This window comes from Paroedura picta, chromosome 16 (assembly GCF_049243985.1).
Source record: "Paroedura picta isolate Pp20150507F chromosome 16, Ppicta_v3.0, whole genome shotgun sequence".
Lineage (NCBI taxonomy): Eukaryota > Metazoa > Chordata > Lepidosauria > Squamata > Gekkonidae > Paroedura > Paroedura picta.
The window spans coordinates 28,021,282-28,034,385 of NC_135384.1; the positions used below are offsets into that span (position 1 = coordinate 28,021,282).

At 51.5% G+C, this 13,104-nt stretch overlaps 1 protein-coding gene across 4 annotated transcripts in view; it reads left to right on the forward strand.

Moving 5' to 3' along the window:
* Window positions 1–13,104, forward strand: part of CACNB1 (calcium voltage-gated channel auxiliary subunit beta 1) — a 41,579-nt gene that overhangs the window by 9,875 nt on the left and 18,600 nt on the right. For all 4 annotated transcript variants that reach the window (XM_077313145.1, XM_077313142.1, XM_077313143.1 and 1 more), the window contains exon 3: window positions 9,129–9,248. In XM_077313145.1, the coding sequence (XP_077169260.1) occupies window positions 9,129–9,248 (120 nt within the window). The remainder of the gene's footprint in view (window positions 1–9,128; window positions 9,249–13,104) is intronic.

The following is a 13,104-nucleotide window of genomic DNA, read 5'->3' on the forward strand; positions in this document are numbered from 1 at the left end:
CTCCTCCTCCATGTGCAGCCAGCTGGGTGCCCTTAGGCTCATCACAGTCTTGATAGTGCTGTTCTCACAGAGCAGTCCCGTCAGAGCTCTCTCAGCCCCACCTCCCTCACAAGGGAGAGGGAAGGAAGGCAGCAGCAAGATATAAAACCCAGCTCTTTTTCTTTCTCTCCTCGTTTCCCTGCGGTTGGAAGTCTTGATTGTGCACCGAGGAAAGGCAGCTGGGCCTGTGGATTTTTGAGGCACAGGAAAGCCAGTGTGATGGCACAGTTCAAATATTGGGAGAGGGGGCTTAGCTGAAGATCCTTGCGGGGGAGTAAAATTCATCACCCTAGCTGAGCATCCCTGTAATATAATAATAACTAGTGCTGTTTTTGTTTGGCTGGCCTCAGTAGATTGAATTGGGGTACATTGTTTCCGCCATCTTGTGGGTTACTCTACGTATTGTTTACTGCTTTAATGGGGCTTTTGTGGGGCATTTGTTTATGCTTTTAATTGTTAGCCGCGAGAGGCGGGATATAAATCCAAGCGTAAATAAAAATAAAAAATAATAAAATAAATCAGATTGCCGCAAGCAAATTGGTCTAGCCTATCTGTCAGAAGTGCTTGACTCGTAGGTTTGCTGGCTCTGGGTTGAGAAATACCTAGAGATTCTGTGGGTGGGACCGAGGGCGGGGTGGGGTGGGGAGGGGAGGGGCCTTAGCAAGGTGCTGTGCCTTTAGCACACCCATTTTTTCCAGGGGACCTGATCTCTGTAGTCTGGAGACTCACTGTAAAAGCCGGGGGTTTCCAAGCCCTACCCTGGAAGCTGGCAGCCTAGCTGTGAGGCTGACTCACCCACTGCTCTGGACTCCTCATCAGATGTCCTGGTTGAAGGGTTGCCACTTTGGGTTGGAAATTCCTGGAGGTTTGGAGATGGGACCCTGCAGAGGACAGGGTTCGCAAAGAGGGGACCTGCAGGCACTGCACATCCTGCCCTCCAGAGCTGCCAGGTTCTCCAGGTGCCTGATCTCTGCCGTCTGGAGTTTAGATGTCATAGCAGACGACCTCCAGGCCCCGTCTAGAGATTGGCAACGGTAGCTGATTGCAGGTCCAAATGCAGCCAAAGCACAACAAGCGTTGTCGGCATACAGCCAAGGAAAGAAGGCTTTATATTCCGGGCTCGGTTAATGGACGTAAACAGAGGGGCCAAGGAAAGATCTAGGAAAGCTTTGCTGTCTCTTCTGTAGATTCAAGTGGGTCGCCGTGATGGTCTGAAGCAGCGCAACAGAATCAGAGTCCGGTGGCACCTTTAAGACCCAGAAAGATTCATTCAAGGCGTGAGCTTTCGGGTACAAGCCCTCTTCCTCATACTAATGAACTACCATCATAACAGTGGGGATATAAGGCATAAGCTAATTAGGGTAAATTAGTAATCTGTGTCGCAACATCCAGATTCAGCCATGTGATAATTCTTTGCTAAAATTCTTCTGTAGTTAGGCAAAACCCCAATTGAGGGCTTCAGCATGAGGGTGCGGGAGGAGGAAGGCAGTTTTGAACCGGGGAGCGACAGATGCTCTCTCTGTGGCCACAAGGAGCTGCTTTCCAGGGCTTCTGTACATGTCTCTGTCGAATTCTGTGCAGAATCTGGCAGAACGTGGGGTCGTGTATAGCTCCATAAGCTCGAAAATAAGTTTCTCGCCCTCATGGTTGTTGGGGGCTGTTTTTGGAGCCCTGAGAAGTCCCTGCTTCCCCCAGAAGAGTGGAGGAAACCTAGAGGAGGAAAGCTTAGTCATCCCCTGAAATTTCCCAGGCTGACGCTGGCAGCCTCAGGAAAGAAGGGGCTTCACTCCCTCCCCCCACACATCATTTTCCTGACCCAAAATAGCCGGGGGGAAGATGCACGCAGTATGTCAGCGCATGACAAGCGAGGAACAAACGAGGGAAAACTGGGTATGCTTTGGACTGATTTCCGCTGTTAGACAGGTGGCGAGCTTGAATTCTGCTAGGGACTTGGATGAACTTGCATTTCCCAGGGATACCACGGCCACCCCATTGATGTACGAGGCCAGGGGCTGACCCTGTAAAACCAGATTTTGGGAATATGATGGTGCTGCAGTGGTATGTTGGGTAATTTCCCTCCTCCCCAGTTAGGGGCGGGGAGGACAGGTGCGATGAGGAAGCCGGGCTGAAAACAGCAAGGGTGTCATTGTTCTCCTTCCCGGCATTCCACCCCAGGGAGGTTCCCCTTAAATCGCCCGTCTCCCCACCAGATGCCGCTCTGCCCCCCTTCACCTTTTTCACTCCCGGCTCCCTCCCCCCCACACACCTGATGGAGACCCTTCGTTCCCAGTCAGGAGTCAACCAGAATGACTCTTGGCACAGACTTAACCCCCCCCTCCGCCTGTGCCCCCACTTCTGGGATGTCCAGTCCCTGGGCTAAATATACCCCAGCAGTTTGCAAATGTAGCAGTATGCTTGTAACCTGACCCCACGGCCATCGGGCACGGCTACCTCTGCCCACACAGCGCCAGGCCCAGCCAGCATGGAGACGCCCGGCGGAAAAGGACCCAGGCCCGGTTTGGTGAGCTGTGAGAAAGCCCCCCTTCCCATAGAGAGAGAAACCCCCCCTCTCGTCCCTGCCCTGACCCCCCACCACCAGCAACTTCTGAGTCCTCGAACCTGCTCTTGGTGCGTTTTCCAGGTTATCAGGTAGACCTTCCTGTCTCTGGTGCCTCCCCCCCCAGCCCCCCCACTCCTTCCCCCCCCCCAGGAAACTCCTTTCCAACCCCTTTGTCCCTAGCATATCCCGTCCCTCGCCCATCTCCTCCGACATTCAGAGATATGGTCCCTTTTCCACCTGATACGTACCACCTGCTGATGTCCCAAATGTAGCTGGAAGATTGGATTTTCAGATGATTACCCTGTGCTTGTTTGGACCTCTGGTTTCAGGACTTTTAATCTTGTCGTGACGTCAAAATGGGAACTTTCCGGGTGACGGGGAAACACGTGGGGCTACGTTTGTGTTTCCAGATTTTGTTAGCAGGAGAGACTTGCTTGATGGTCTTTTGCCATCATTTTGCTCATAATTCGGTGCTGTGTTGAAGGATCTATATATCCCCCCCATTCAAGAATCTCTGGGAATCTGGTCATAATGTGTCTGGGGGGGGGTATTTTTGCAGATGCATTTAGAGGTGCTAAAAGGACATCCCTCCTTCCCTTTCTTCAGATGAACATTGTGCTCTAGTGATTTTGTGTTTACTGGATTAGGTTTGCTGGTGAAATGGATGGATTGATTGATTACTGGATTAGGGCTGCCAGCCTCCAGGCGGACCCTGGAGATCTTCCCGTGTTACATCCCATCTCCAGGTGGCAGAGATCAGTTCCTCTGGAGAAAACGTCTGCTTCAAAAATGGACCCTGTTGGCATTATACCCCACTGCAATCCTTCTCCAAATCCCACCCTCCCCAGGCTCCACCTACAAAATCTACAGGCATTCCCTATCCCAGAGTTGGGAACCGTATCCTTGATGGACTCTGAGTTGGACTTAGCCAGCTCTTTCACCCCAATCTCACCCAGTTCTCTTCCTTACTTACACCCCAATGGCCTTTAACTGTGTTGGCCTCCTGAACCCTAACATAGCTTTTGAGGTTCCTTTCCACCAGCAGCTCCAACCCTTTGTACAGAAGATCCACGTTTGTGCTTTTGTTGGCAGAAGTACTGGAGAGATGGTGCTGTCTTGGGCGGTTTTCACACCTGAGGCCTAAATCAGCAATTATTTTGTCCTCCCTGTAATGGAAACAATGACATCTCCCTCTTTGCTTCCTGGTGTATCAGCATAGTTCCCATGTCGCTCAGACTTCCCTCTGCTGGAGACCCCAGAACTGACCCTGATGGGCCACAGGTCTGCTTCAGTGTACCCCACTTTTTGCTACCCAAAGGAGTCTCAAGGCGGCTTGCAAAGCCCTTTCCCTTCCTCTCCCCACAGCAGACCTCCTATGAGCCAGGTGGGGCTGAGAGAGCTCCAACAGAACTGTGACTGGCCCAAACTCACCCGACTGCCTGCATGTGGGGAACCAAACCTGGTTCTCCAGAGCAGAGGTCTTTGCCACGACCCCAAGCCAAGGCAGCTTCAAGTGCGTAGAGCTCGGATGCCCGAATTCGAGTTCCTGCTTAGCTATGAATCACACAGGCGGGTTTCAGGGAAGTCCGACCGTAGGAGGAACAACGCTTAGATTAAGGTGGGAAAGAAGTCAATCAAATGTAAGTAAAGGCCCCAGGGTGCTTTCCTAGGCAGCTACCAATGTGTAAGCTGCACCGTAACTGCTGTGACACTGTACTCCCGGTTGCAGGATTGCCTGGGAGAAACCTGCTCAGTGCTTCAGCTGCAAAAGCCTAGTTATTTTCGTGCCTTCCTATTACGTCCAGAAGCCAAGTGATTAGTTCCTGCTCTTGTGGGTGGGGGATATCTCAACTGGCTCCCACCTCTGCGTGCCTTTACGTCGTTGTGCCCCTCTTCGCTTCAAACAACATGAGATCTGGGAAGCGGCTGTTGAAAGTGTGAAGCGCTCATTCTCAGGGCTGTGTGAAGTGCAGCTTTGAACTCCTGGAAATCCCGGACGCTGCATCACCCACCTGACCTGCCACCTCCGCAGGTTGCCCTTGCTGGCTGCTGAACAGCAAGCCCTTGACTCCTTGGGGCAAAAAACTTCTGTGCGTGCGGAAGGTCCTTTGTCACCGGACACACGGAGTACCGACATGCCCCTGAGTCTTCAAGCAGTCGTCCCATCTGTTGCCCAACCCCCCCCTCCAAGTCAACTTCTGAACCAGCGAGAGCCTCCCACCCACGCTGGCATGCATGCATCCAACTGGGCCGCACGCCGGCTTTGCTAATAAATGACACATAAGTGAAAAAGGCAATTGCATCTCTCCGGGGCATCGTCATCTCTTCAGTCCTTCCTGTGCTGGTCCATGGATGCGATATCCAGGAGGCTGGAGAAGCTGCTAAACCGTCAGGCATGTCCCATGGGTTCCCCTGCCTCCCTCTCTCCAGGAGCAGGGCAGGACAGCTTCTCCCTCAGGACTGCCCGTCCTGGGCTGTCAAGCACCTGGGGCTGCTTCTGAGAGGCTGACTCCAGGCTCCCCGTCCCCACCGGAGCATCCCCCAAGCTGCTCCTTGCTCCGCTTGCAGGGAGCTCACTGGTGTGGACTGGGATGTACCTGTATGAGCTGGATGACGATTCAGATGGGGTAAGTACCCTATTCTGCATCTCCTTCACCTACTCCCCCGGCATCACCAGCATGGGGTCTGCCTGTGGCTGGCTCCTCGTGGAGAAGCCCCCCCCCCATTAAACCATCATCCTTTTCTTGTCCTTTGTCTCCTCCCCCAGGGACCATGCCCCTTCTCCCAATCTCATCCTCCTTGCTGTCTTTTTTCTCACAAACTCTCTCCTCCAGCGGAAACATTGACAAAGAAGTGTGCATCCAGATTCTTACGGCATTCTAACTGGGGCAAATGCAAGTCCGAAGAGCTTATAGATTCCGTATCACTGCAGGGATGGGAGGGGGTGTGGATCAACACGCTGTGATCCCCCCCCCCCCGCTTTGCTGTGTACCATAAATTTGCTTTTTAACTCCCAAGTTTTGGGAAGGGGATCAAGCAAGACGTAGGGGAAAGAGTGATAGGCCCATTGCGGGTTTTTTTGCAGGTGGTTTTGGCCCAGGTTTATATCTCCTCCAGATTGCAGGATACCTGGGTGTGTGTGTGTGTTGTGTTCCTTTTTGTGGATGAAGCTGCTACAACCCTTCTTCAGTTCCAGATGCTTCTGAGCATCTGGCTGAAGCTGCCACAGTAATTTCTGTGAGGCAGGCACACTGCTTACACAAACAGTCTCTCCCTCTCGCTTTCTTGTGGAAGCTTCTAGGAAGGATGTTTCCGAATTTAGATGTATTGGTCTGCAGTAGAATAGCTAGATGCAAGCCCAGAAGCACCGAGAGACCAATAAGGTTTTCAGGGTGTAAGCTTTGGAGAGTCACAGTTCTCTTAGGGTTCTGACACAAGTCAGAATGGAAATCTATGAGTCTTTATATCTCCACCAGAAAGTGGGAGGGGTGCTGGAAAGGATGCAAGGTACCATGAATATTATCAGTCCTGGGGCGTTGGTCCATTGCTCTGAACTTGGGAATGAACTCCAGTAATCTTGCTTTGTAGTTTCCCCTTGAAATTTCATGGTTTGAGGACTGCCGCTCTTGGCTCAGCAATGGGATCACCTGTACAATTAAAATGTCTTTCCCCTGTTTTTTTTAGTGTTGTGGTTTTTTTAAATATCCGATTTAAGTTCATGTATTCTTTTGAGAAGGGACTGACCTGTTTGTTCCCAGGTAGATAGTGGAGGGACATGTCTAATGTCAGAAGCTGAACAGGTGAAAGAACCTTGAGACGGTACGGCTGGTGTTGTTAGGTTCGGTTAGTGTGTTGTCAGTATGGGTACGGGGAGGAAGTTGACATCTTGATTTGCTGCAGTCCTTGTTCCCAAGGTCCACATTAGGAAGGGTTTTGCAGTGAGGAAGATGTTGTGTAAGGTCATATAAGGAAAAGGTATGCCTCCTGATGCCCATGAGAGAGGTGTGTCATTGTCCAGCATCAGTTGTGGGTCATTAATGAGACGTTGAACTGGTTTGAGCTGAGAGCTTTATGTGACCACCAGTGGTGTCCTGTTGTTGTTTCATTTGGGTCTGTCTCACGGGTAGCCAAACTGTGGCTCTCCAGCTGTCAGGGGCCCATGGGAATTGTAGTCCATGGACATCTCGAGAGTCACAATTTGGCCACTCCTGGTAGCAGGTTATCCTTTGGTCTCATTCTGGGTTTGTTGATTTGTTTCCTTGTTATATATATTTTGTAATTCCAAGAATGTTTGTTGTCAATCAGGAAGAACGTGGTATGTAGGGTTTGCTCAGCACTGCCTACTGCCAGCTGGTTTTGGATAAACAGGCTGCTAGCAGAAGTGCAGAATAATGTTATTGGCAGCAGATACAAACAACGTGGGATGCAGAGTGTGTGCCAGAGGTGGGAGCTGAGAAGGCAGCAGACCCCACATTCTGCAGTTGGACATTTTACCTATAGCCACTGTAGTTCATTTGTACCCTGCTTAAATCATTCATTCATTCATTCATTCATTCATTCATTCATTCATTCATTCATTCATTCATTCATTTTTATATACCGCCCTCCCTGAAGGCTCAGTGCGGTTTACATAGAACTGAAAACTATACAAGAAACCATGCATATAAGTAAAGGTATCCTCTGTGCCAGCACCGGGTCATGTCTGACTCTTGGGGTGACGCCCTCCAGCGTTTTCATGGCAGTCTCAATACGGGGTGGTTTGCCAGTGCCTTCCCCAGTCATTACCATTTACCCCTCAGCAAGCAAGCTGGGTACTCATTTTACCAACCTGGGAAGGATGGAAGGCTGAGTCGACCTTGAGCCAACTATAACATTAATATTATTAACTGATGATAATAACAGAGTAGTACTATAACATTAAACATTAATAATACAAACAGGCTCAGGAGACTTGATGGATTTCTTGGGGGGGGGAGAGGGAGGCAGCCTTTCTCCCTCCTTTTTTTTGTGTGTGTGCCCGGGGGGGGGGGGAGCCATACAGCTAGCCTTTTGGGACAGAAAACATTATTTCCTCAGGTAATACTCCCCACAGCCTTATCAACGACATGGTTGCCGCTTGTATTTCGATAGAGCTGGGATGTATTTCGTGGAGTTTGCCCTTCATTGCCTTGGGAGTCCACTTGGTGAAGCTGGGCTATGCTTTTTGCAGATGTCACCGCAACAGCGACTGTGTGGCATCTATCAGAGCTCGAAACACACTTTGAAAGGGAGCAGCTTCTAGTGGACAAATATTAGCCCCTTTGCTTTTCTTTCCAGGAAACGGGTTTTCTCCGCAGCCCTTGTGTCGCTGACTGACAGGTGTCCGTGGGAGCTCGGCTCCCTCCCGAGCTTTCAGCTCCTTATACAAGCCTCCTTGGAGGAAAGCTAATTGAGCGCGACATTTCAGCCCCTGCTCCTCTCCCCGGTTAATCGGCCTCTGCCCAGGAAAAATGGAGGACCCTTTCTACAGCTGAGCCTTAATGATCCATCCACTGGAAGATGTTTTTAAAAAAGAGATACTGAGATTTATCATAGTAACGGCAGGTTATAAATTAAGAGGCAAGGCAGAAATCACTTTCCTTAAGGAGGAGGATGATACCTTTGTGCTTTAGTGACATGCCCCAAATGTACCCTGGAGGTTGTGCTTGGGCTTAAGGCGTCTTTGAAACTCAGCATCGATGGAATGAAACTCCTCATCCGTTATTATACGGCCCGAGACCATCAGAAAAGCACATCCCAGCAAATGCAAAATAGAATGCAGTACATCAGATAAAAGGCACTTACAGCAATAAGAGACACGATTGCCGGTTTAAGGGAATGGAAGTTGCATTCTTCTGGGCAACTGCCAAGAAAAAGAAATCCCCTGGACCTTGTTTTGTCCACTGGGCAGCTGTGTTGGTCTAAAGCAAAAGACCAAAACCTAGTGCAGAGGCACCTTTAAGGCCAGCTGAGTTTAATTCTAAGCATAAGCTTTTGTGTGCACGTATCTGGTGAGGTTTGAATGCACAGAAAAGCAGGGCGCCCTTGTCGTCGGTCTCAACCGAAAGCCAGGCGGAAGAGCTCCGTTTTGCAGCCCCTACGGGACGGCTTGAGTTCCGGCGGGGCCTTGATTTCGTTGGGGAGCTCGTTCCGCCAGGTTGGGGCCGCGGATGAGAAGGCCCTGCCTCTGGTCTGGGGGGCCAGTTGCACCCAGTGCCAGCAAGTGGGGTGTCACTGTACCAGCACTGCCACGTGGCATCTTCTGCTGGTGCCCAGGAGCAGTGAAGTGTAAAGCCAGAGAGGGGTGAATTCCCAAAGATGCCCAAGGGGAGACCAGAAGGGTAGATACGAGCTGCACTGGTCTGTGGGTGAAGTGTGAGATTTGAGAGGCAGGACCCTGGAGGCTGTCGAGGCCCGCAGAAGAGCTTTGCCTGAAGGCCGCAAGAGGAATATAGTTCCGACTGTCCCCCGTGGTCTTCACACGTCCCCTCTCCTCTCTTCTCCCCCTCAGGGTTCCGCGGAGTCGTACACCAGCCGCCCCTCCGACTCGGATGTGTCTCTGGAGGAAGACCGGGAAGCCCTGCGCAAGGAAGCGGAGCGCCAGGCCTTGGCACAGCTCGAGAAAGCAAAGGTAACCAGTGGCTAATTCGGGGACCGCAAGGGAGGCTCTCGGGATGCCGCCTGCGGAAGGAAGCCGCTCGCTCAAGTGGGCTTCGGGAGGGGTGGAGAGAAGGGAACCCTGCCTGACTCATTCCAGAAGGCCACTGTTCCCACCTGGCTTACATCACCTGTCCTCCATGACGTAGTAGGGGAAGCAGGGTATATGCGTGTCCTCCGACATGGGTCTGTTCCACATTCTCGTTTTCCTCACTTCTTGTTTCTTTTGGGGGGAATAGGGAGTCTCTCCTGCACTTGTTTCTCTCCCTGGCTGGAGATATGCCGGGCATAAGCCTAGATATCAGGGGTGACCCAACTGCAGCTCTCCAGATGCCCATGGACTACAATTCCCATGAGCCCCTGCCAGCTGTGCAGGAATTTCCCGGTTTTGGCCCCTTTAACCAGCTCTGCCCCCTGACCTCGGCCAACCTTCTGGTGGTTGTGCAGACCGGCTTCCCAGATCGCCGTCTCCTTTCTGCTTGGCGAATGTTTTCAGTCTTGTATCAAGGGTGATCGATCTCACAGCGCAGTACTCTACGTTCGTTAGCCCCTGCCTTCCCTCCTCCCCCCCCAGGGATTTCGCATTACGCAGACTGTTTGTTCAGCCAAATCAAATGTTCTGCATTAAAACCAAAAAAGAGTGAAGTAGTCTGACGGAAGCAAACAGGGATGGCCACTGCTGCTGTACGATGGAGAAAAAGTGTGGGGTCGTGGCTAAGAGCAGCAGCCTCTAATCTGGAGAACTGGGTTCGATTCCCCGCTCCTCCTCCACATGCCACCAGCTGGGTGACCTTGGGCCAGTCCTAGTTCTCCCAGAGCTCTCTCAGCCTTCCCCCCACTCTGGTCTGTTGTGGGGAGAGGAAGGGAAGGCAGTTGTAAGCCACTTTGAGACTCCTTCAGATAGTGAAAAGCCAGGTACAAAAGAACAGCTCTTCTTCATGGGTCTTCTTCGTGGTTTGCATTCAGACTTGATGTGCTGCACACTGAATCTCTTGAGTAGTGGGAGAAACACACATTTAACGTGTGGGCAGCCAGATCCCCTGGAATTGTAACTCCTCTTCAGACTGCAGAGATCTCTTCCCCTGGAGAAAGTGGATGCTTTGTGGGCCTTGTACCCCACGGAAGGCCCTATCCTCCCCAGATTCTATCCCCAAATTGTCAGAAGTTTCCCAAACTGCAGTTGGCAACTCTACCCCCCCCCCCCCGCCGTCCCCTGCCCACGACCATGGGGGGACCCAGCAACCCTATAAAGTGCAGCTGCTCCATTTCCCCCTCCTCTCCCCACTGCCAAGAGCAAGTTTTTCTCTGTCCTGCTTTCTGTTGGCTGCAGCTTGTGGACACCTGTCCACCCCAGGCTGGCCAGGCATCAGTAAATTAATTCAGCTAATGGCACAGCAATATTTATTGATCAGGGAGGCAGAGGCTTCGGCCGTCCTGTTTAGAGAAATGCCACTGCTGCCAGGGGACGAGGCTGCAGGCTGGCAGTCCCCCAGCCCTCCCTGGAGGGCACTCAGCAAATTGCCTGGCACTTGTCCTTTTGTCGCTGGCCGGTCTCCGTGGCAGGCATCAAAGCCACAGAACAGGGCACCGAGCCAACTCCAGAAGAGCCACCCACCTGTAGGGATGCCAGCTTCCAGGTGGGACCTGGGGATCCCTGGAAATACAGCTCATTTGCATACTATAGCAGCCCTTCTCAACTTTTTCTTACCATTGAGAAACCCCTGAAACATTCCTCAGGCTTCAAGAAACCCCAGAAGTGGTGCCATCCTGCAGAAGATGGCTGGGAAACAGAGCTCTGGACATGCCCTCCCGGGACCCCTCCCCTGCCCAACCCCTCATGACCCATCATTGGCCATTTTTTTTTGGGGGGGGGGTCAACATGACCATATCTGGTCATATCACCCAATAAATGTTTAACAGATTATGTTTAACAGTTTAACTCCCACACAATTGAGAAATCCTATAGAGATCAGTTCCATTGGAATTCCCTGGACTCCATCCCAAAAAAATACCCAATAGGGTGCAGGAGAGATACCCAAACTGGAGTTGGCAACCTTACACCCCTCCCCCCAGTCCCCTGCTAATGCCAGGAAGGGATAGGGTGATTTTATCCCCACCCCACCCCCCAGTAGCTGTCGCTGAAATACAGGAATGCCATTTTGTTCCCTTTAGATTCAGGAAGCAGCTTGGACGATGGCTTGATTCTTGAAGTGTGTGGAAGGTTGGGACCAAAGCAAAACAGCACCAGTTGGGTTCTTGGTCCAGCCTTGGGTAAAAAAGGGCAAAATAGGTTCCCCTGGCTTAACGCCGTCGTTTTGTTTTGATGTCTTCTGGACACGAGGACACTCGCAGTTTCCTCGGTCTTTTTACGCCTTGAAGAAGTCCATTAGAAGTCCTGCCTGGGAAGCAAGGCTCTTAGCTGAGTCCTCTGGCCGTGGGAGGGGGTGGGTGGGAAAGGAGGGTAGAGGAGGCAGAGAGTTCCTGAATTCTGATACCAGAATTAAGGTGCTATTAGAGTTGGGGGTGAACAAGTAAGGAACATCTCAGGAGGGTCTTTCCGCAGAGGAGCTGTCACTTAGAAACACCCCCTTCCCCCCAGTGCAAGCCACCTTCCCTGTCTGGCAGAGCTGTCCGCACTTTGGCTCCAGCAGCGTCTTACTGCGATGGATGCAATTAGCTAATTAACCTCCGTGCCCCTCCCCTCCTTTTCTTGGCCCTTGGTACAGCTTGTGGCCACAGCAGTTGTGCAGTTGAGATGCCTGAAGCATTTTGCTCTCTTGAATCTGGCCCAGCGCCTTGCTGCCAGGATGATCCACAAGGGATGTAGCCCGGGTGGGGGAGGGGGTGTGGAACCCAGAACATCCCCAGCATTCAAGCCTGGGCTTTGAGCCAGACAATTTCATCCTTGCCTTTCTCAGCAAATTTTGTGGCTATCTGTTGCCGGCAGTCTCAGGTTAAGTGTGGGGGCCTGACCGGGGAGGGGGAGGGAGACCACCCAGAATCAGTTCATGCTGGGACCTGGCATGTAGCTCATTTTGCCTGCTTCTTTTTGCCAGTAGGCCAGCGGGAGACGCTGTGCATGGTGTCCAGCCATTCAAAAAGGCCCTTGCCCTGATGGCCGGTTCACACATTACTGAGTTTTTGGGCCTCTCACCTGTCGTCAGCAGACATTTTATTGAAGTTCCCTGTTGGGAACTTAATTCTCAGGGGCTGGTTTAGATAAGGGCCAAGGTACTGAAGCCTGCCTCCCCTCATTTTTCTTACCTGTAACATTCTTTGCCCCCCTGGGTTAATTTATTGGGGCTAGCCAGAACGTACAAGCAAGGTCCCCCAGTGTGACAAATAGTAGCTCCCCGGGTCCATGTCAGGTAAAAAAAACATGGCCTGCAGGGGGGAGGAAGTGGTGTAAGCCTCTTCTTCAAGACTGTTTGGTCCTCAACCAAATTGGGCCATCCTCGGTCATTTCTGGTCACCAGGACCCATGGAGGAACTTCGTAACATGTGAATCAGGTCCTCAGAACAAGCCCCGCAGCTTGGTTAGGGGCGAGAGTGTTGGACTAGAATCTCCACTGCCCTAAAAGCTTGTAGAGTAGCCATGGGCCAGTTGCATGCTTTCAGCCTAACCTACCTCGCAGGCTTGTTGTAACAATAAAATGGGGGACAGTAAAACAGTGATAGCTGCTCTGGGTTCCCATTGAGCAGAAAAGTGGGGCGTAACCAAAGTAAATAAATATTCTAGATATGCCCATCTGTACATCGTAATTTTTAAAGGCCTCCACCAGAATAAATTATATGCATATAAAAGTTATGTAATTTCCCGTATTTTGTGT